This window comes from Oculina patagonica, chromosome 4, assembly GCF_052425735.1.
Source record: "Oculina patagonica isolate OP01 chromosome 4, crgOcupat, whole genome shotgun sequence".
Classification (NCBI taxonomy): Eukaryota; Metazoa; Cnidaria; class Anthozoa; order Scleractinia; family Oculinidae; genus Oculina; species Oculina patagonica.
The window spans coordinates 21,671,566-21,693,622 of NC_135761.1; the positions used below are offsets into that span (position 1 = coordinate 21,671,566).

Consider the following 22,057-nt stretch of genomic DNA (forward strand, 5'->3'; position numbering starts at 1 on the left):
CGCTTTGACCGTCAAAGCGATAATAGTAGTAAAGGCTTTACTACTGACAACCCTTAAATTCATTTTTAAGGGTGGCCAACATGCAACCTTTTAACACAACATTCATGCAATTGGTTCTCTATTTTTTTATTTAGATAATGCATTAACTGATGTTTTTACTGTTTATACCCTCCCTTTCCCGGCCCGGGGTTAAATGAACACGTTAGGCGTGTCATTTACCACTGATTTTCTCTACACACGCCGTCGGTCAACGGTCTTCGTCATTATTTTCTTTTTTAATTTCCATTTTCCATCTATTTACAAGAAACATAACAAAAGTAGAACAGTTAACGGCCCTGTTCAATAAACGTGAAAAGCCTTAGTTGAACTTTGATTTCTTTTCTGATCTTTTCCCTCTCTCTCTCTCCCCAGCCCCTTACCCCACTATCGACTTCTATGGAAAATTAGCTGTAATCTACAGTGTACAGTTTCCTCAACATTAACCCCAGGGCTATCTCCGCGTTCAAGATGGCGGGCGGAGAAGACCCTGGCTAATGATGAACTAACACGATCTCTGATTGGCTTCTCCGCCCGCCATCTTGAAAGCGGCAATGGCCATGGGTACGAGTTTGCAGTTTACTAGATGCTCTATCGTGAAAACTTACAGTATCCATTAGATTAAGGCCGAAGCCTAGATTGAGTTTCTGTATTGTGTTGGATCGGTTTCTCCTATTAAAGTATTGAACCCCAATAATGCTTTCACTCATATGGCGCGGATCTAGCATTTCAAAAATAAATTTAACCTTAAATTTCACAGTGCATGGGCACTCTTTACAGTTTTCTTTAGCTATCTACGACAAGATTACTTATATAAACCTTTCTTATCTTAATTTTAACTTCTCTATAAAGATCTATTTGCATCTTTATCTGTACATAATCATAAATATGTCCTATTTCCTTTGGCGGTTTCAATAAGTCTATACACTAGTCAAAGTCTTTTTCAATTCAATCGCTTTCAACGTTGTCAACTTTGAGTGCAGTGACCTTAAACCACCGTGCTTTGCGCGCCCTTATTATAACTCTGACAATCGCGGCTTGCAACACGTTAAATTCATACGAAGCATTTTAAGATTGTTCTTCTGTGAAAAAGTAAATAAATCTTTATTCTTAATTTTCCTTTTACATTGGCTCCGAGGTTTGGGGAAATAAAACAAAAGATATCACATCGAGATCGATGATTTATCCCCCTAAGCCTCGGAGAGCACCCTGCTTGACCACTAAAATTGAAGCTAGCATCTTTGTTCAGTACATTTGTTTCCAAAAACGTTTGTAATAATACTGAATTAATACATATAAAATTATTTTGCTACAGCCAAATATGCAGCTCACTGTGAGCAATTATAGCACATTTAAAGTAAATATATCCGTTCTCGTCCAAGTGCCAAATTTGACGTCGCGTGGTGGTGGCTACCCCAATATTCTCTTGCCAAACTTATCAAAGGAGTGATAAATATGGGAAAAGACTGTGTTTAAGAAGTGTAAAACGGACAACATTTCGGTTCTGGAATAAGAACGTTAATGCCATAAAGATCCACCAAGTCTGATAGGAAATGCAAATCTCCCTTTGGATCAAGTCCTATACTTCGTATCATTTCCGGTGTTAATATTCTGTCCTCGGTAGAAGCTACTTCAAAGAGCATCTGGAAAAGTGTGTTGTTTAAATTCACAAAGAACCTATAAATCGAAAGAGGCAAACAAAAAAGGTATCAGCAATTGCAGTGAAAATCGCACCACTGGGGGGGAAGGTACTCCGGCCTATAGCGAAGCGCGCGAGTGACGTCACGACTCAGACAAGACTCAGACAAACAAACCGAAATGGCGGACGATTTTCCTAAAACACCTCCATAAAACGAAAACTTCGCCTAGATTCCTTCTATTTCTCTCAGAACACGCTGATGTTTTCTGAGCCTTGCGGGGGCTTCGCTATTGGCTGAGCGCTGAATAGCTCTAATCTCCAATCTTTTTGTAACTTTGTTTCCTTGATCTTGACGTAAATTCTATTTGAATACAATTTAGTTTCAATATAAATTATACGCTGAAAAAGTTACGCTCGCCAACAAACTAAACTGAATGGTTTTCTCGCATGTTAGTCTTTCTGCCCTAGTTAACATTTGACTTACAGGTTTAATTTTTTCTCTATAGTTAAAGGACAGCTGAGGACAATATGGAACAAGCATATTTTTATGACTGGACAAAAATATTTCAGAAAGGTGTAAGTCAACTAACGACAAGCTTAACTAAATTTCCAGTGCTCTTTTGGGTATTCTGCTTACAAGGAATCATTTTATCTGCCAAAGTAAGATTAAAAAATTGCATTTCATTATCAGCTTGCACTCACTTGGTGTACATCTTTTCATCATCTGTAACTTCACCGCCTGTGTAAAGTTGCTCTCTCCTTGAAAATACAAGAGTGAAAATCATATTTGTATTAGAGAGACTTTTGATTAAGTGTTGTAAAACCAAAACCAAAGTAGTAGCTCTGGCCAATTACAAAGGAAGTTGTCGGTTCGAAGCCAAGGAAAACGTGTGTGTGTGCAAGTCACGATTGGTTGGGAAATTGGCGCGTGTTTTTTTAAACCAATCAGTAATCATAAAGTAACACCGATTACTTTCGACACTCGAGTGAAGATCGTTCTATTTCAAATGATATTCCTTTACTTTAAGAAATGACAGAGAAAATTACCACGTAATGTTTAAAAAAACTGCAATAAAAATATAGGAATAAGAATACAAGGGAATAAGACATTATGGCAATGTACAGTGTAGTTGTACGGAGAAAATCACAGCTCTCTGTATTTTATAAAACTTTTTTGACCACCCGCCCTCCTCCGGGTCAGACAGACATTCTTAGGAAAGGTATCTGTCAAATAAGGTGATCCACTCTTCCAAGATATGCAGGATATACTGACCCCAGAAGATCACAAACAAGGAACTCTATCAAAGGACAGGACAACGGGACATCGCCATGGTAATAAAGCAAAGAAGATGGAGGTGGCTAGGGCATGTTATCAGGAAAGGTCGAGATAGCATAACACGAACTGCATTAAGATGGACACCGGATAGTGGAAGAAGGAAGAAAGGATGTCCACGGGAGACTTGGAGGAGGACGATCGAGGCAGAAATGAAAACAGCAGGGAAGACGTGGAAAGAACTTAAAAAGGCAGCCATGGAAAGGGAGCAATGGAAATCTCTGGTCTCAGCCTAATGTGCCTCCTAGGCGCGAAGAGGATTATATATATTATATATATACTCTTCCAACAATTGGAGCCAATTATTTCTGATCTTCCAGTGACTTGGTCCGTTTCCTAAACGGAATTTTTTTTTACTAAAAATCCCTCCAATGCCTTCCTTTCTTAAACTAGTAATAAGCATGGAAAATTGGCAAGGTTGAACACAATAGTGAGAATAACCAAAGTCAATGTTTGTATTATTAGCTGAAAGCCAAAGTTTCATTGCTAATAATGCAAACAGCAGACTTTGATCCTCAATGTTCAAGTGTTAATCCGCTAAAGTGGTGTGCACTACAGACTACTATTTGCTTAGTTTGGCTGAAATAATTTCTTCAACTATAAGAAGACTTACTCACTATGTACAACACTATTACTTATAAGTTTATCTCAGTACTGATAACTCAAAAATTTAAAAAGCTTTTCCTAGGCTTAAAGCAACTAGGAGAATAGAATAGAATGAAATGATGAAATGGAATATGGAATAGTTTTCCCCATCCCTGCCCCCACCATTTTGTCAGGCTTAACTTCCAACAATTTACTTAAGGCCCTTCCGGAGTTTAATAGAATGAAATAGTTTAATAGAATGAAATGCCTTAAATGGCAATTTCCACTTAAGAATAAGAGTCCTCTTCCACCTCCTGTTTTTAAATTACGACCACTGAAGAGTCTGGCAAAGGTCATGCCCAACTCAGTAGATTGTAGACTGCAAAACAGTTGTATCTTTTACGAACGCACTCGGTCTTAGAATGAGAGCGAGAGGTCTGGAGCCAATGCCAAAACTGTGAGTGAGATCGGGAAGCCTCAACGTTCGGTGCTTCGCACCTTCGATAAGCGCTTTTTCCAACAACTTTCTAGAAAAAAACGACTGTTTTGCAGTCTAAGTACTGTAGATTGCATTTCAAATGGAGAGAAGAAGTGTAGCACTGGCTTTTTATATATTGATTTTAATGTTCCTTTCTCACCTGAAGGTGTCCAAGTCCTCAAGCCGATCTCTGTCAGCGTTATTAAAATGTGCTATCCAACTCAAGTGTGGTTTGCATTTTATATTCTGATTATCAACATAAACATCATACACTTCCATTTTGCTCTCAAATATCTTTTCTGTGGTACCTATAGAGTAATGCAAAGTTTTTACACTGATTTTACAAAAAATGTGTAGTCTACCACTACTGAACTGTGATTGTTGCAACGGTTACGAAACACAATAAGGGGTGGTGAATGGTCCTTTAAAAACTGCGTGTCTCGCAAAATTTTAGCCAAACTTCAGTGGTCTTTGACCCCTTCTCGCAGTCTTGATTTCTTTTGCAAGGCTAAAAAGGTCTCGGGCTCGCAGAAAAGATACCAGTCTTGCCATCTTGCAAAGTCTTGCATTTACCATTTGACACCCCTTACAATACAGTGGAGTCCCAATTTCTCCTTAATCAAAGTTTTTTCTTGTTGATTTGCTTTACTGAGTTTAACAGTATAATAAATTATCCAGGTTAAAATGAATTTATTTATTTAAACCTGGATTTTTTTACCCCCAATTTGGAGGATAGACAAGTCGGGATTCAACTATACTAAGTCTAACAATACTGTGATATACTGGAGGCTTAGGTAATGAAATACATGACTATGCTGATAGTGCGGAGATAGAGTGAGTGTTACAAATGTGCGAGGCAGCTGGGCAAGACGCGTGAGGCAAGGCAGCGAGGCATGCTAGGCAAAAATCCCTACTCAGCCAAATGAAAAGGCTACCTGCAAGCTACCTATAAGTTAACAGTAGGCTAACTGGAGTTCTATTTATGCTAACCTGAGAGTGCCATTTAGGCTAACTATGCAAAGTGCTATTTACATGTAGGCTAACCGGAATGGATCGCATGCCTTAATTGTTTCCTCGACTTTGTGACGACCCAGATAGAACCATATCAAGGAATGTAGGTTGAACACTAGCATGACTTCAAATGATAACAACTTACATGCAATATACTTGTGTTCCTCTTGCAGTGCACTTAAATCACAAACATTAGTAAAAAACAAAGGGTTGCTACCAGTTTCAAAACCAAATGGAATTCCATGACTTGCCAGCAAACAAGCACAGTAAACTGCAAAGGAGATAAAAATTGCTTAAGTTGAATGCTACCCGCACATTAACATTATAAACATTATAAACAATGACCAAAGGGTAATCAAGAAGAAAGACCCAACAGACAGTTAAAGGATTTTTTTAAAACAAAAAATGCTGAAGCCTCAGCTACATTTTCCTTCTAAGTAAAAAGATCTATTTTCTATCACCAATCTCTATATACTAGTTATGCAACACTTTCTCGTGGTATACTTTGGATTACCCTACTTGTTACTTGTAGTTTCTCCGCGGTATACACACGCACCCTTACCATTTTATAACATGCCATAGGAAATACACTTACAAAATTTCATCTTGAATAAATTTGCAGGACATGATGGAAAGGTTGGGTTGAATACCAGCTTTTCTGTATTCTGATTGGCTGTATATTCTATGGCATGATATAAAAAGATATATTTTCCTTCAGCATACCTCTGTAACAAGCCACTCCCACAGGAGGGGGAGAAAAGAATAAAATTCGTTTTTGTAACAGCACAAATTTCCAAAGAACAAAGATGTGTTCTCCAAAGAACTTGATAAACTGAGGAAAACAACCAGCTGGATGTGTGATCTGTTGACAAAGAATATTTACATGTAGATAAATGCGTTGGCATAAACATGTTGAGTGCAAGAACAAACCATCATTTTGTTGTAAATATTAATCCCATTAAATAAATCTAGATGTCTGGCATGTGAACAATCAGAACAAAGAAGCAACAGACTGAGATGGATAGGCCATATCTGCTAAGGATGGAAGGGATGACTATTTCAGGAATGGCAGTCCATTGGACACCTGGAGGAAGGAAACACTGCGAATGACCAAGACAACTTAAAGGAGGATAGTGGAAACTGGGCTAAAGACCTAAGCTACACCTACAGAGACATTGGGAGTAAAGCGTGTGACAGATAATATTGGAGAATTTTTGTTGCTCTCCTTTAATAGCACTGATCCATGGGTGTATAGAGCTTAAATGGGTTCCAACGAGGTTGAGCAAACAGGGAGCGGCAAAAATTTACTAATGACAAAAATAATTCTTCAAAGGCGGAATAAAGACAAACAAGTGTCGATAAATGAAAGCGAAGACAAGACTTTCTTTGGAACTGACAACGCATCAGCGCACTTTCTAAGAATATTCAAGCACTCTTGGCAATGTCTTGGTAAAGTAAATTGCATTTTTAAATGTGGATTTACGTCTTCATTTTTGTTTAATTAACCGACTCCTTGTGTTATCACAATTTGTTCAAAATTGGCCAGTTGATTCGCCGCCAGTAGCCCCGCAGTAGTCCATTCACTTGTTGCGACGTTTTTCGATGCGATGCGAAAAGTTTTGCTTTTAAAATGTAACATAGTTTATTTATTAAACAAAGTTTTGGTCTAGGAGAGTTTGTCGCCAGTAATTTTTCTGTTTTGATTTATGGCAAATTCGCTTGGAAAGCAATGTTCATTGAGCATTGTTTTTCCTCGCGCTGCTGCGTAATTTAACTGCAATGATTCAAGGCTTAGGTTATAGATTAGAAAAATCGCGTGAAGTTTCCAGTGGTTGAATTCTCATTATATATTATCATAAACAAATCACAGCTGCATAGAAAGTGCTTTGTACGGATTTTATTCACTTGTTGCAAAACTGTGGAAAACTCACTCGTTCGCTATGCTCACTCGTTCGTTTTCCAAAGTTTTGCAACTCATGAATAAAATTCCGTACGTCGCACTTTCTATGAAGTAATCTATATATATGATTGGGCAACAACTCGGATGGCATGGAACTCACAAGACGTCAGCCGAGCCAATAAAATTAATCCACGATTGATTACACAAAATAATGTATTTAACCATTCTTGTAATTTAATATAATTAAATAGGATCCCATTGTAATTTCTAGCTATCATAGCAGCAGTGCCAGAGAGCTCAGACATAAGCACTTTTTACATCAGTTTAACTTTAAAATATTTTGCAGTTTTTGCTCAATCACAATACTTGAAAACACTTTAAAATTATTATTCACTAATCTTTGACTTTTGAGTGGATCCAGATTTTAATATTTTAACCTTCAACACTGGTATCTCCTCCAATCCTGGAGCCTTCTCGTCAGTCGGCGAAGGAATATAATTATTTCTGAGAACACAGTTTTTATAACTGTGGTAATAGTTTTCTAGGTCCTCGTAATGTCCAGGGTTTTCAAGCTGCCTCCTAAAAAAATAAAAGGTTTCAAATTATAATAATAAATGTAACCAAAAGATTGATGAGCATTAGCAACTTTAAACATCAATTTTTTACTGATGCTGCACATTTCTTAGATCTATGAATTTGTAGTTTAATCTGAATAAATAAAAATTTTAGCTAACCAGAATAAACAAACCTCTTTCTTTAATTGACGGGCCTTTTGCCATTTGCTCCTGCTACCTACACCCTAGATGACAAAATTCCACTCACTACAAACTTGTACCCTTTACACTCCTGCCCCACAGCCACTTTTATCCCCTTTCCCAAGGTTCTCAACCATTAACTTGAAGTAAGAGCTGATGTGGCTTCCTCTCTTTATATAGTACTTAATTTAATATTTAAGGGTGACCTTACCTGACTTCCTCTTCAAGAAATGACATGTGTTCATGCAGAGATGTGTACTTTGCACAAAGAATCCCCACAGACTTCATTCTGGCACCTCTCTCTGCCACATTATCAACAGCTATTCTTTCATAACAACTTAGTCCATAGAGACCATCTCTGGTTTTGAAGTATCTAAAAGTAGTAAAAAAGATTAGGTCAAGTCTGCTTTCGAAACCGGGCTAACATCAGCACCATCAGTGAGCAAATCTCCCGGTGGCGCTGGAAGTTCATCGGCCAAATCCTCAGAATGGATCCAAGCAAACATCCCAAGACGGTATTAATATGGGCCCCAGAGGGAAGGCGAAGTCGTGACAGACCGAGGGAGACTTGGCGAAGAACTGCCGAAAGAGAAAGAGCGGCTTTGGGTTTCGGCTCATGGAACGAGGCAGCAGTGGCTGCCCGCGACCGTGCAGCATGGCGGAGGAGAATGGCCGGCCCTTTGCCCACTTAGGGCTTTGGTCATAAGTCAAGTCAGTAAGTCAAGTCTGCTTTCGAGCCAAGTGGCCTATCAGGCTGGAGCTTATCCTGGTTTCAGTAGCATGAAGCAGCTAAGAGTATTTCTTCTCCCCCCTGGATGGGATGCTAGTCCACCCAGTGTCAAACAGTCATAACGTAAATTTATGAGCTAAACCAAAAGCGTTATAGATTTTGAAGATACGAGAAAGGAGTAAAGAACAGTTTAAACTTACATGAAGTCTTTTGTGATAGTGTGTGAGCCACTGGCCAGGGCTTTGAATTCCACACCAGTCAAATCCACAGATCTTGGGTGCTTCCATTCTATTTCATTTCCTTTAATTAAAAAACAACAACAACATTCAGTTCTATTGATCGGTCGATCAAGCACAACAGAAGTACAGATTCAGCCAACCGCCTCATGACATTAAGTGATCCTCCTGGCTTAAAAAAAGTTGTTTGGATGAAATAGGGTCTTAGACAGGGGACTGGAACCTAACTCAAAAATCAAATGGTGGACTATTTGCTGAACACTATAATTGTTGAGAAAATGCAGAGAAATGATGTTTCACAAACCAAAGTATACCCAGAGATAGTTCTGAGAGAAAGTATCCTTTATAACTAAATTTTGCGTTGACTCAATTTAAGTTTTAATTGCTAAAAACTTTGAATATGCATTTCTTTATGATAAATTCTGTTGACAGCTAACCCGGGCAGCTAACCCGCAAGCTACTGAAAGATTGCCAACATATTACTAACTGTTGGCCGACAGTCGGCCAACATATATGTTTACATTCACAGGTGCAAATTCTGACAGTTGCCTGATTGTCGTCTGACTAGTGACCATTTGTCATCAGACTGTTGGCTGTTTTACATGTACGTGGGCCGGCTGTCTGCCGACAGCTGGCCAAAAGTAGACTGACAGGTTATTCTGGAAGCTGTTCACTTTTACTGGGAAATTTTATGGCTGGTCACACAAAAGCATCGTATGACTAATTAAGTGTACAACAAATAAAACAGTCTGCCTTCTTAATAAAACAGGTCTTTATTTAACATAGGTCATATATTTGTATAAAAGTTTCAGGTCTGAAACTCAGATCACTGTGAGAATTCCACGAACTTTTCAGAAGGGTTTGATTAATTTATTTTAGCCAAAAAAGGGTTTTCCAAGTAATCTGAGGTTTGAACTTTTGAGCAAAAGGGAGAAAATATTTTGGTTAGATTAAGATAAGGGAATAACCGAAGCAGCTGAAGAATTGCCCATATTGAAGATAAAGACCCTTACAACCACTGTGAACTGAATCCACTGAAGACCATGTAGAATTAGGTACAACAGAGATTCATTAAAACTATCATATGCTACCTTGAAAAGTCTTACCTCTCCTAGTATCGAATTGCACGACAAAAACAGCGATTATGAGATCAGGAACAGCTCTTTCCTGTTCAGACGAGTTCCCTCTGGTGTCCTGAAGAAACGAAAAATTTTCACCAGACGTAATATGGTCATCTGTTAGTGGTAGGGATGGAAGACCTTGTCTTGGATCGTACGATGTATCAGGAATTTCTTCAAAATCGACAAGACATGAATCGTCCGCCATTCCTTCCCGATCATGACTAAAAGTTCCTTGGTAGGGTAGGGTGAGGAGCGATGACTCGCCACTTTGACTTACCGTCCGAGAGCCTGGGGCGAGGCAGGCTAATATTTCGCTTCTTCCTTCTATCTTTTCGTTCTTTATTTTTTTTAATCTTCTTTAAACCTTTTTATTCTAAATTCTATTGATCTGACGAATATTTCTTTTCTTTCTAACCAATAAGTGCATAGTTTGACTAATACCTTGACTTTTGATACTGTTAAAAACGTTGCTCTTTATTTGAGAAATTAATTTTGATGTTGTGGTCGATGGATCCAAAGTTTGAAGATGAAAACAAAGAAAATGAGTCTAAAATTTATTTAGACTACAATGCAACGACTCCACTAGAACCATCAGTACTGACAGCAATACATGATGCTTTGCGCGATGCCTGGGGAAATCCCAGTAGTTCTTACACTGCGGGCAAGAAAGCAAGTCACGTGATTAAGCAAGCTCGCAGCTCAGTGGCTAACATGATTGGTGCTTTGGAAAGTGATATTATCTTCACATCAGGTGGTACCGAGGCAAACAACATGGTCATTCATTCAGCTTTGGAATATTTCCGTGAATTTCACAAGGAAAGAGGAAGTTGTAATGTTGATGTAAAACCTCATGTGATCACATCAAATCTTGAACATGACTCTATTCAGCTTCCACTCCTAAACCTTGAAAAGCTAGGCAAGGTTGAGGTGACACTTGTTGCTGCCTCGCAGGACTCTGGCGCAGTAACAGCAGAAGCAATATTGCAGGAAGTTAGACCCAGTACATGCCTGGTCACCGTCATGATGGCCAACAATGAAACAGGGGTAATTCAGGTAACTGAAGGTTTTTCCCCTATTCCTCCAAGCCTCCCTACCCCACCCCACTTGTTTAAGCCACCTCCAGTAAGCTCTTTTTTATAACCTTTCCCAACCCTCTATTAGGTATTAGAAGGTTGTCGAATGGTTAATGTGTGACTTTGTGAGATGGCGAGCCTGATGTCTTTTCTGCGAGCGCAAGACCATTTTAGCCTCGCAAAAGAAATGAAGACTCCGAGAAGGCCTCAAATAAAAATTGGAGATGACAAGACTTCTGAAATTTGGCTAAACTTTTGGGAGACATATTTTTTGAAGGACCATTCACCACCCCTTATTGGCGCCAATACACAGAAAGGGTTTTGTTCCTGGGTTATGCCCCAGGGGCATGCTGCTGTAGCAAAGCTCCTCTGTGTGTACCAACGATGTCATGATATTATTTAGCCCCGAGAGCAAAATTCCACCCTGCAAAATGGGAACATGATCCTAGGACAGATGGAATCCAATTTTATAAACCCTTCAGTTTATTGAACCTCCTGAGAACTCAAACCAAACATCATTTCACTTCTCCCAGTATAATAACATTTCTCTAATTCCTCGCTTTCTTAATCCTGCTGGGTTTGAGAAATCTGATTTCCGGTGTATGTATATATCAATTGTAATCTGTTTTTCGTTTTTTAATCATCAGCCAATTGAAGACATTGCTAAAGCCATAAGAAGCCTAAACAAGAGTCGCTTATCTCAGAAAGTCCCCAGGATTCTTGTCCATACAGATGCAGCACAAGCTATTGGTAAAATCGAGGTTGACGTGGACGAGCTGGGAGTGGATTACCTCACGGTTGTTGGTCATAAGTTTTATGGACCCCGAATTGGTATGATAACAGAGGGATACCTATGGAAAAATCTACATCTACATCCTGGGGGGTTGGAAAGGGAGGCATGCTCCCATCACTGCAAGACATTAAATAAAAAATAAAATACAGGGGGTGGGAGGGGGGGGGGGAGGGTTGTAAAACACCTTAAAAAATATATATAACAAAGTATGATAATATTAACTTGACAAGACGTCAGGCTTCAGTATACATCGTTTTATTGCGACAAGTCTGTTTCGTATGGACCTAAATTAATAGGTCCACACTCATCAGGCAACTTCATTAAAGTTGCCTGATGAGTGTGGACCTATTAATTTAGTTCCATACGAAACAGACTTGTCGCAATAAAACGATGTATACTGAAGCCTGAGTACCTCTTGTCAAGTTAATATTATTTATGCTCCTCGATCAAATGAGTTGAGCGCTCTTCAAAATACATTCTTCTCACGAAAGAAATAATTTATAACAAAGTATGTATATAATTTAAAAAAGAAAATTAAAAAAAATTAAAATACCTATGCATCAAGTTAATTTAGATTAAAAAATAATTAGAACCTAATTAAAATGTCATCAGTTGTATAAATGGGTGCTGGTCGTGCCATAATACAGAAAATCCCCTCCTCAGACGGAGGAGACCGACTGGCCTACCTGTATATTAAGATCTCCAACAACCCTCCAAGTTAAGACCATTTTAGTCGCCATGGCGACTAAATTGGAACCAAAGTCGCCAGCCTGGCGACTAAAATTGAGAAGAAGGATTGAAAGCATGAGCTTAATTTAGCGACTAAAATTTTTCACTGGCGAACAAACCTGAGCAGTCGGTGGCCAAATGGCCACTAAGGAAAAAAATAAACTTGCAGGGTTGTCCAAATAAGACAAATAAATACCCCATCTATTTCACTGGCATAAGAGTGTATATCCTTATTAGAGTATACCTCTAGATCTCTCCCATCCACAATATTTTAACATCTATTCATTCAATAATCTTTTAACAGTATTTTTACTGAATATTGTGCATAACAGGAGCCCTGTATGTAAGAAATCCAAGAGCAGATACTCCCCTTCACCCCATGTTTTTTGGAGGAGGTCAAGAGAGAAACTTCAGACCAGGAACAGAAAACACTGGTATGATAGCTGGATTAGGACAGGCCTCCCAGTTAGTGGTGGACAACTTGGAACAATATCGTGAAAACATGAAAATGGTTAGTGACATTAGAGTCTTGGAATGGGCGGAGAAGGACTCCTGTACTTAAACAGATAATGATGCTTGTCATCTTGCTTATGGATGTAAATTTCAGATTTTGGTTTTCACTTATATAGAGTGGTGTTCAAAGCAAAACAAACAAATTTCTTTTAGCCATCATGCTCTTATCTAGGGTTGCACATGAAGAAATTGGTATACAACAAACTTGCGCCATGCCCATATTAGCCTTCTGTAGGTGTTTAATTTAAAACACTAGGTGAGCATCCACAACTTTTTCTTATGGGAGTCCCCACCTCTGACCCAGGCAATAGAGAACTTTTTTTAAAGATTGAAATAACTTTTATTAACAATAATTTAGCATAATTTAGAGAAACTCAATTATCGATAATAAGCAGCTGATAATTAATGTTAAGAACCCTAGCTGTAAATGCATGTGTGACCAAGGATGTGAATTTCAGGAAAGCAAGAAACTTAAAACCTTATGATTTTTTGCTCAATAAACATGGCCATCCACTTAACCTAAAGGACCTTAGTTGCTGTTGAATTAGTCTGGAAAGAGACTATTATTGACTGCATGCATTTCAGTGGTTAAGACATTTTCTGATGTGTCAGAAGTATGTAGTTTATTTAGTGGGATTTAATGATGAAAGATTTAAACAAGTGGAGATACCGGTATCTTACATTTTTCCTTTTTCATTTTAGGCGAGGGACCATCTGGAGTTCAAATTGAAGGAGACCTTTCAAGACAAAATACAATTCAATGGGAAATTTGAGAGCAGCGACCGAATACCCAATACTTGCAATGTGTCCTTTATTGGCTCAGGATTAGAAGGACGCAAAATCCTGGCAACTGTCAAAAAGTTCCAAGCCAGTGTAGGAGCTGCATGCCACTCCGATATCATTTCACGCCCTTCGCCTATCTTAACTGCCATTGGCGTTCCTCGCGACATTGCGATGAATGCTCTGCGGCTTAGTGTGGGACGGTACATGTCCAAAGAAGACATTGATCTGGTAGTGGAGGATCTTTGGGCTGCTGTTAATTCACTTAAACAGGAATAAATGATCAGATGTTACTTAACAAGATGCTTAAAATTAAAACCAGTTTTTTATTATGAAAATGTATGTCATTCAGTATCCAAAACTTTTCAGAATACAAATGAAGTGCAGTATGCGAAGAAATTATCTTAATTCAATCAACGGTTCTAAATGAAGTTGCAAATGAAATAAATAAGAATAAAGAATAAATCCATTTGTGGCCTAACTTTTAAGAGGGTAGTTAGTGTTTTGGAAAAAAGACTTCATATAAGCGGAAATGTGGTTCTTTCTTCTCTGTTTTGTTTTTTGTTTTACTTTCATGGTCTTAAAATTGTTGAGTGTCACTAATTTAATTGAAAATATATAGTGATCTTAACATTGTTTTCAGCATATATGAGTTACCGGAAGCCTCTCCATCCCTTGTCTTTCCTATCCTATCCTTTTCTTTTCTTCCATTTATTTTATTTTTTATTTATTTTCTTTTTTTCCCTTTTTATTCTTTTCTGTTTCATTCTTTCCCTTTCCTTTTCTTTTTCCGTTTCTCCCTTTCTTTACATCACTCCTTTCCCTTTCCTTTCCTTGCTTTTCGATTCCTTTTCTTTGGTTTGCCTTCCTTTTTTTCACCTGAGTAGAATTCCAATCCTGAATTCCGAAAGCAAATGCGTCCTTGATTCAAACAAAACAAGATGAAATTCGCTTTCATTCATAGAGACCAAACTTACACATTTCTAGCCCGCGCGTGTGCGTGGCGTGATTTGACGTCACTTTCATGGTCTAAACTCTCATCGACCATAACTTTGGACCAATCAGCGCGCGAGAATTCTCTCGGTTATGGTATAAATGTCTTTAGGCTCTTGGGTTTTTGAAGTGAAGCTGGTGACAGTGTCCCTTTAACGTATGTGCAGTTAAGGCATTTGAAATTAACGCGACTTTAACTGGAATTTGAAGCAGGAATTCTGTATAATAAACCAAAAAAACACCAGAAAGAAACTCTTAAACAGCCTTGAAAATTCCTTTCATCAAAGCGATGTTTCGCAGTTCAAAGTTATTATGTTTCACCGCTCGCCTATTATTTTTATCTATCCAATATCATAACAATATGCTGTCCTGATAACGTTGCGAAGTCCGTGAGCTTTGACGGGACAGCAAGCGCAACAACCCTCTTCCGTAAGAGACGAATACTGACAATCAAAGACCCTTCTTTTAGTTACTGTAGAAGTTTCGTTTAGATTAGATTCTTTGTGGCGTCCAAGTTTTAAATAAGCGCCGCCCTCAAATAAGCGCCGCTATCGAATAAGCGCCGCACTTGAGGCGCGAAAAATTTAATGAGCGCCACGGCGCTTATTCGAGTAAATACGGTATATGTCCAAAAACATGAAAACGAGGCTACGCAGGCCAGGGTGTTTTCCATAAAATCTCTTAACATTTAATGAGTCACAAATCTGCAGCCGTCTAACCAAAAACACTGAAACTTCTTAGTTTAGCATTTTATTTCATATATTTTCAAATCAGCATTTTCAGAAACTTAACCAAACAAAAGAAATAAATGACAACCAATTTATAAGTAAACGCTACACGAAATTAACGGCGCGAAAAAAAAAACGTTAACAAAAATTAAAGTGACTTAAGCAATTTCCTTTAATAAGGCAGTCTTAAATAGGTTCGAGTTCAGCGTCACTCAGGAACGCAAAGTTCAGTCATGATCAGCTGCTATGTAGTATCTACTTGAACGACCATAAACAGGGGTAACTGCCATCACTCGACATCTCGCATTCACTGCCATTTCACAAGTTTAGTGATTCCGTCCCTAATCTAGGCATTTCCTCTGTAATACAACACGGGGTTTATACCAGAGCAAAGAGTGGCGAAAACATAGAACATGGGCCTCACAAATAGACTGAGTTTCATACCAAGAATCATCGATAAACCCATTGCAAACGCCAGGGGAATTATTAACAAAACAAGTAAACAGACAACATGGCGAGTAGTCGCTGCTAGCTGGCGCTCGATTGCGTTATTAGCGGTAGCAGGATTTACCCGAGCGCTTTCCTCCATTACCTGTGCGACTGCATTGTTATGCTTACGAAGGGTCACAAGAGTTAATATCTGGACACCTACAACCAGACAAGAGAAGAAGATGATTAGACTCGTTTGAAAGATCTCGAGCGCTATGGGAGGAAGCACCTCCATTTTCCGTAATATCACCATTAAAACTGATGCCAGCCACACTCCGCTGCAAGCAAAAATAGCATGCTGCATCGTGACGGTCGCTTTGTACCACATTGGTTTAGCGACTGCTAAGTAGCGATCCACGCTTATCACTCCAAGATTACCCAGCGTAGAAAACAAACTTAAATTGAAAAAAACAGGCATAAAAGACGACTTCCAATCGCTAGGATTGGTACACGCCTTACCAGAAAGCAAGTCATTGACCCTGTTTCTGACAAACATGGGCGTCACCAGTCCTCCCCACACGACATCAGTCAGAGTCAAACTACACAGCAACAGAAACCCTGGCCTGATTCGAAGGCCACCCCTGAGAATGGCAATCAGGACTAACCCGTTTGACAGGAAACACCACAGACCTAACAATGTGGTGACCGGTACGAGAAAAAAGTTGGAGTAATAAAGAAAGTGAAGCTGGGGAGTATGTGAGATTCCAGAGGAAAAACACGATCGCTTCGCTTGCTCCGTTGCCAGGTCTGGGAAAGCAATCTGCGTGTCATTTGTAGTCAAGTTCAGCTTCATGTTCACGCTGTGAAAAGAGTGAAAAAGTTTTGTTACACAAACACACTAGGGCTCAGGCTTAGAATTTGGAGTCACATCAATGCATTCCATATATTTCATTTCATGCTTTCTTCTAGTGATAGATTAATACCACGTCCCTCCCTGCTACTAGATTGGATTTGTGTTTGGTCATCCCGAATTCAACTCCTCCACGCTGTGTAAATAGCTAGCTGGTCAGCCTTCTGCCAGTTGGGGCTTTAACAAGTTCGTGTTTGATTCTCATTGTTTATTTATTTGTTTATTTTTCACATTTCATTTTTGTTGCTATGCTTTTTCTGCTTTGGACTTGAGTCGCATCAATATAATCTGCTTAGCTTACATCCTTCCTCAGCAGAGAAGAAAGTTACGAGACTCGCTTATATCATGTCGCACAGATGAATATAGGCTTTCTGTGCTCCAAGGCTTCTTAGGTCTTCTTATTGCGCATCTCAATTCTACACTGGTTCGTTTTTACGTTTTTGGACAACTTACCTTTTACATGGTTAATGGTTATGTGAGCACTAACGAGGGTTTCCAAAAACGTTTACTTCACTCCACTGCAAAATTCTTCAGTGATGCAGTCGAGCTGCAATACCTGATGAACATGAAGATTTAGACTATTTGTTTGACCCATGTCTATCAATTTTATGGGAAATATTACGCTTAAATTTGCGTTGAGTTTTGAAAGAAGTTTCACATCACGGATACTTTTACAAGACATGACCATGCCGCTATGTACCCAAAAGATTTAAGTCATTTAAATTTTTCAAGACAGTTTGAACGCGCAAATATTCTATATGCACTCAACAAAAATCAATTCAACTTTCTTTCGCATTTTCAACATAAAACAGACTAAATTCAAAATGTCTAAACCTTACCGGCTAAGCTGAAGTGTAATCACATTGATGAGACGAAAAATCGGTTGACCATCTTTCACGATTAATCACACGAATGAACAGCCTCGGAGTCCTCGCTGGATATCTTTATACGTAGGGCTCAGTTGCAGCTAAACGAATATTCTCAATTTCTCAAATAAAATCTGATTAAAGTTTGAGGATTGAAAGATTTGTCAATTTCGTGGCGGCATGGAGCAAATGTGTCATGTTCATTTCAACGGTTTATTCTAAAAGTAATTTTGCTTTTAATCTGGCCTTCTTACATAATCCTGAACAGAAGAAACTTTAAATAAAATTCCCCGCGAGTCTTTGGCAAAGAAAGTAGAAGATCTGGTGAAACATGAATTTCTGAATTAAACATTAAAAAGGCGCGCATGCACGACCAAAATTTGCTCAAAATATTTTGGAAGTTTACTAATATTTCAAGGAAACTCTTTGGGTTATATCCATGTAGCTAGGGGTATACCATCGATCGGTAAATTTAACGGATTGTTTTTGAAGACAATGCAATATTCTAAAAGTAATATTTTGATTTTGATTTTAACGTGGCCTTTTTACATAATCTTGAACAGAAGAAACTTTTAATAAAATTCCCCACGAGTCTTTGGCAAGGAAATTAGAAGATCTGGTAAATCATGAATTTCTGAATTAAACATTAAAAAAGGCGCCCATGCACGATCGAAATTTGTTCAAAATATTTAGGAAGTTTACTAATATTTCAAAGAAACTCTTTGGGTTATATCCATGTAGCTAGAGGTATACCATCGATCGGTAAATTTAACGGATTGTTTTTGAAGACAATGCAATATTCTAAAAGTAATATTTTGATTTTGATTTTAATGTGGCCTTTTTACATAATCTTGAACATACGAGACTTTAAATAAAATTCCCCACGAGTCTTTGGTTAGGAAATTAGAAGATCTAGTAAAACATGAATTTCTGAATTAAACATTGAAAAAGGCGCGCATGCACGACCAAAATTTGTTCAAAATATTTAGGATGTTCTATATTTCAGGGAAACACTTTGGGTTATATCCATGTATCTAGAAGTGAACCATCGATCAGTAAATTTATTAATTTTAATAGCTATTTTAATTGTACCGAAATTTAGATCGTGCAGTTGTTAATTCCTGGCCAACACGGAAATAAAATAAAATGAAATTTTTTAATACACATTTGTAACATCACTAAAAGGTTTACTTTATAAGCAGTCTTTAAATCGACTTTTTTATCATAATAATAATAAAAAAATATTACGCCCCCAATTTTACTTGGTAAGGTTAATGACCAATGCAATTTGTTCCATTCATTCTGAATCAAACAAGTGTGTATTACCACACAAGCGTAACCCCATTGGGCTAATTTGCACGCTACGATTTGTCGGCCAGGATAAATCGGGGCGAAAAAAAGAAAGAAATTAGCGAGCGAAGCGAGCCGAGCGTTGCCTTTGGGAACCTGTTCACAGACTAGCTCGTTTAAATGTAACCTGGGTCTGCCTTCGTACCTGGCGCTTTTGTCGTTATCCCTCGTTGGTTGGGGTTAACGCGTACACGAGCAATGGCGCTGTCTTCTCCTCGGGCGCCTTCCGGCATCGCGCGACACTTATCCGACAAGTCGGCCGATTTTTAAAAATCTGTGACCACTTCATTAATTTTCGCGTGTCGGGCCCGATATGATAAACAAAAACGCCATCTGCAACCCACCATTTTAGTCTTCGAAACGTTTTATAAAAAAGGCTTTGACTAACACAACACATGATATTGTGAAAACATATGCAGTGTTTGCACTGTACATTAACCGATCTACCGTAGTCGACAAACAGGAGCGTGTAAATTAGCCTTTTTTCAGCGCACGCATTGCAAGTAAATGTTTTATAAGCAAAACGTTTTTAACAAAACGTGAGGAATAAATGGTCGGTAAAATAGATTAGTTAGTTTGTTTTCAGTTGCAGTACTTTTGGAGGTATAATTTGTTTGCGTCAATACTCTTGCAGGTTGCGTTTTCGTTCATAATATTAGTCCATTAAATCTTAGCGTGTAAATTATCTTTAACGAGTATTAAAGTTGACCGATACAAATTTTAGCGATAATTAATTTAACGATTTTCGTCTAACTCGCTAAAATCGCTAAAATTAGTAGCCGCTAACAATAGCAACCTTAAAATATCTTCAAAAACAAACCGTTGAAATGAACATGACACATTTGCACCATTCCGCCACGAAATTGACAAATCCTTCAATCCTCAAACTTTAATCAGATTTTATTTGAGAAATTGAGAATATTCGTTTAGCTGCAACTGAGCCCTACGTATAAAGATATCCAGCGAGGAATCTCAGGCTTTCCGTTCGTGTGATTCTGAAAGATTGTTAACCAATATTTCGTCTCATCATTTTGATTACACTTCAGCTTAGCCGGTAAGGTTTAGACATTTTGAATTTGGCCTTTTTCATATTGAAAATGCGAAAAAAAGTTGAATTGATTTTTAATGCGGTAAAAATAGATAATTTGCGCGTTCAAACTGCCTTGAAAAATTTAAATCTTTTTGGTCGATAGCGGCATGGTCTTGTCTTGTAAGAGGGGTCCGTGATGTGAAACTTCCTTTAAAACCCAACGCAAATTTAAGCGTAATATGTTCCATAAAATTGATATAAAGATGGGTTTTTAAAAACGTCAAACAAATCGTCTAAATCTTTATGTTCATCAGGTATTGCAGCTCGACCGCATCACCGAAGAATTTTGCAGTGGAGCGAAGTAAACGTTTTTGGAAAGCCTCTTTGTCGTTAGCGCTCACATATATAAAAGGTAAGTTGCTAAAGTTGTCCAAAAACGTACGAACGAACCAGTGTAGAATTCAGATGCGCAATAAGAAGACATAAGAAGCCGTGGAGCACAGAAAGCCTATATTCATCTGTGCGACATGATATAAGCGAGTCTCGTAACTTAATTCTCTACCGAGTAAGGATGTGAGCTAAGCGAAGATAACAGATTATCTTGATGTGACTCAAGTCCAAAACTGAAAAAAAGCATAGCAACAAAAAAATGAAATGTGAATATTCTTGCAAAGCCTCTCAATGTTGTCGATAAATAAACAAAATAATAAATAATTAATCACTTTATATAAGCGTCGATTTATTTAGCACTGCTGTGCTAATTGAAGACACTGTAAATAAAAAAATAAACAAATAAATAATGAAAATCAAACATGAACTTGTTAGAAGCCCCAACTGGCAGAAGGCTGACCAGCTAGTTATTTACACATAGTGGAGGAGTTGAATTCGGGATGACCAAACACAATTCCAATCTAGTAGCAGGGAGGGATGTGGTATTAATCTATCACTAGAAGAAAGCATGAAAGAAAATGTATTGAATCAGTGAGAAGACTCCAAATTCTAAGCCTGAGCCCTATTGTGTTTGTGTAAAACAAAACTTTTTCATCTCTTTTCACAGCGTGAACATGAAGCTGAACTTGGCTACAAATGGCACGCAGATTGCTTTAGAAGACCTGGAAATGGAGCAAGCGAAGCGACCGTGTTTTTTCACAGGAATCTCACAAACTTTCCAGCTTCAATTCTTTTATTACTCCAGCGTTTTTCTCGTTCCGGTCACCTCTTTGTTAGGTCTGTGGTGTTTCCTGTCAAACGGGTTAGTCCTGATTGCCATTCTCAGGGGTGGCCTTCGAATCAGGCCAGGGTTTCTGTTGCTGTGTAGTTTGACTCTGACTGATGTCGTGTTGGGAGGGCTGGTGACGCCCATGTATGTTAGAAACAGTGTCGAGGAGTTGCTTTCTGGTAAGGCGTGTACCATTCCTAGCGATCGGGACTCGTCTCTTATGCCTGCATTTTTCTTTTTATGTTTTTATTCTACGCTGGGTAATCTTGGAGTGATAAGCGTGGATCGCTACTTAGCAGTCGCTAAACCAATGTGGTACAAAACGACCGTCACGATGCAGCATGCTATTTTTGCTTGCAGCGGAGTGTGGCTGTCATCAGTTTCAATGGTGATATTACGGCATGTTAAGGTGCCTCCTCCCAAAGCGCTCGAGATCTTTCAAACGTGGTTCGTAGTCCTCTTCTCTTGTCTGGTTGTAGCTGTCCAGATATTAACTCTTGTGACCCTTCGTAAGCATAACAATGCAGTCGCACAGGTAATGGAGGAAAGCGCTCGGGTAAATCCTGCTACCGCTAATAACGCAATTGAGCGCCAGCTAGCAGCGACTACTCGCCATGTTGTCTGTTTACTTGTTTTGTTAATAGTTCCCCTGACGTTTCTAATCGGTTTATCGCAGATTCTTGGTACAAAAATCAATCTATTTGTAAGGCCCTTATTCTATCCTACCACCACTCTTTGCTCTGGTATAAACCCCGTGTTGTATTACAGAGGAAATGTCCAGATTAGGGACGGAATCACTAAACTTTTGAAATGGCAGTGA

At 38.6% G+C, this 22,057-nt stretch overlaps 4 protein-coding genes across 4 annotated transcripts; 2 read left to right on the plus strand and 2 right to left on the minus strand.

Annotated features, from left to right (window-relative positions):
* Positions 1-256: 256 nt before the first annotated feature.
* LOC144649841 (DENN domain-containing protein 11-like) lies at positions 257-10,033 on the minus strand. The gene is made up of 9 exons (XM_078509438.1): positions 9,810-10,033; positions 8,668-8,767; positions 7,949-8,110; positions 7,420-7,561; positions 5,806-5,944; positions 5,228-5,353; positions 4,232-4,379; positions 2,378-2,434; positions 257-1,713 (listed from the first exon to the last, which is right to left on the minus strand). Exons 1-9 carry the CDS (start codon positions 10,027-10,029, stop codon positions 1,509-1,511), a joined length of 1,299 nt encoding a protein of 432 aa, XP_078365564.1. The 5' UTR covers positions 10,030-10,033; the 3' UTR covers positions 257-1,508.
* Positions 10,034-10,158: 125 nt separating this feature from the next.
* Positions 10,159-14,330, plus strand: LOC144649842 (selenocysteine lyase-like). The gene is made up of 4 exons (XM_078509439.1): positions 10,159-10,877; positions 11,545-11,728; positions 12,752-12,930; positions 13,635-14,330. The coding sequence occupies exons 1-4, from the start codon at positions 10,320-10,322 to the stop codon at positions 13,989-13,991; spliced, it is 1,278 nt and encodes a 425-aa protein (XP_078365565.1). The 5' UTR covers positions 10,159-10,319; the 3' UTR covers positions 13,992-14,330.
* A 1,449-nt stretch (positions 14,331-15,779) lies between these two features.
* On the minus strand, positions 15,780-16,715 carry LOC144651401 (cannabinoid receptor 2-like). Its single transcript, XM_078511330.1, has one exon. The coding sequence runs from the start codon at positions 16,713-16,715 to the stop codon at positions 15,780-15,782; it is 936 nt and encodes a 311-aa protein (XP_078367456.1).
* A 4,367-nt stretch (positions 16,716-21,082) lies between these two features.
* Positions 21,083-22,057, plus strand: LOC144651400 (cannabinoid receptor 2-like). Its single transcript, XM_078511328.1, has one exon. The coding sequence runs from the start codon at positions 21,083-21,085 to the stop codon at positions 22,055-22,057; it is 975 nt and encodes a 324-aa protein (XP_078367454.1).

Coding starts and splice junctions, on each gene's coding strand:
- LOC144649841 (XM_078509438.1), bottom strand. CDS start 10,029: ATGGCGGACGATTCATGTCTTGTCGATTTTGAAGAAATTCCTGATACA. Junction 5,354..5,805: donor GGGAGTGGCTTGTTACAGAG/GTATGCTGAAGG, acceptor TCTCCTTTGCAG/TTTACTGTGCTTGTTTGCTG. Junction 2,435..4,231: donor GAGGACTTGGACACCTTCAG/GTGAGAAAGGAA, acceptor TGTATTTTCAAG/GAGAGAGCAACTTTACACAG.
- LOC144649842 (XM_078509439.1), top strand. CDS start 10,320: ATGTTGTGGTCGATGGATCCAAAGTTTGAAGATGAAAACAAAGAAAAT. Junction 10,878..11,544: donor ATGAAACAGGGGTAATTCAG/GTAACTGAAGGT, acceptor TTTAATCATCAG/CCAATTGAAGACATTGCTAA. Junction 11,729..12,751: donor GTTTTATGGACCCCGAATTG/GTATGATAACAG, acceptor TGTGCATAACAG/GAGCCCTGTATGTAAGAAAT.
- LOC144651401 (XM_078511330.1), bottom strand. CDS start 16,715: ATGAAGCTGAACTTGACTACAAATGACACGCAGATTGCTTTCCCAGAC.
- LOC144651400 (XM_078511328.1), top strand. CDS start 21,083: ATGAAGCTGAACTTGGCTACAAATGGCACGCAGATTGCTTTAGAAGAC.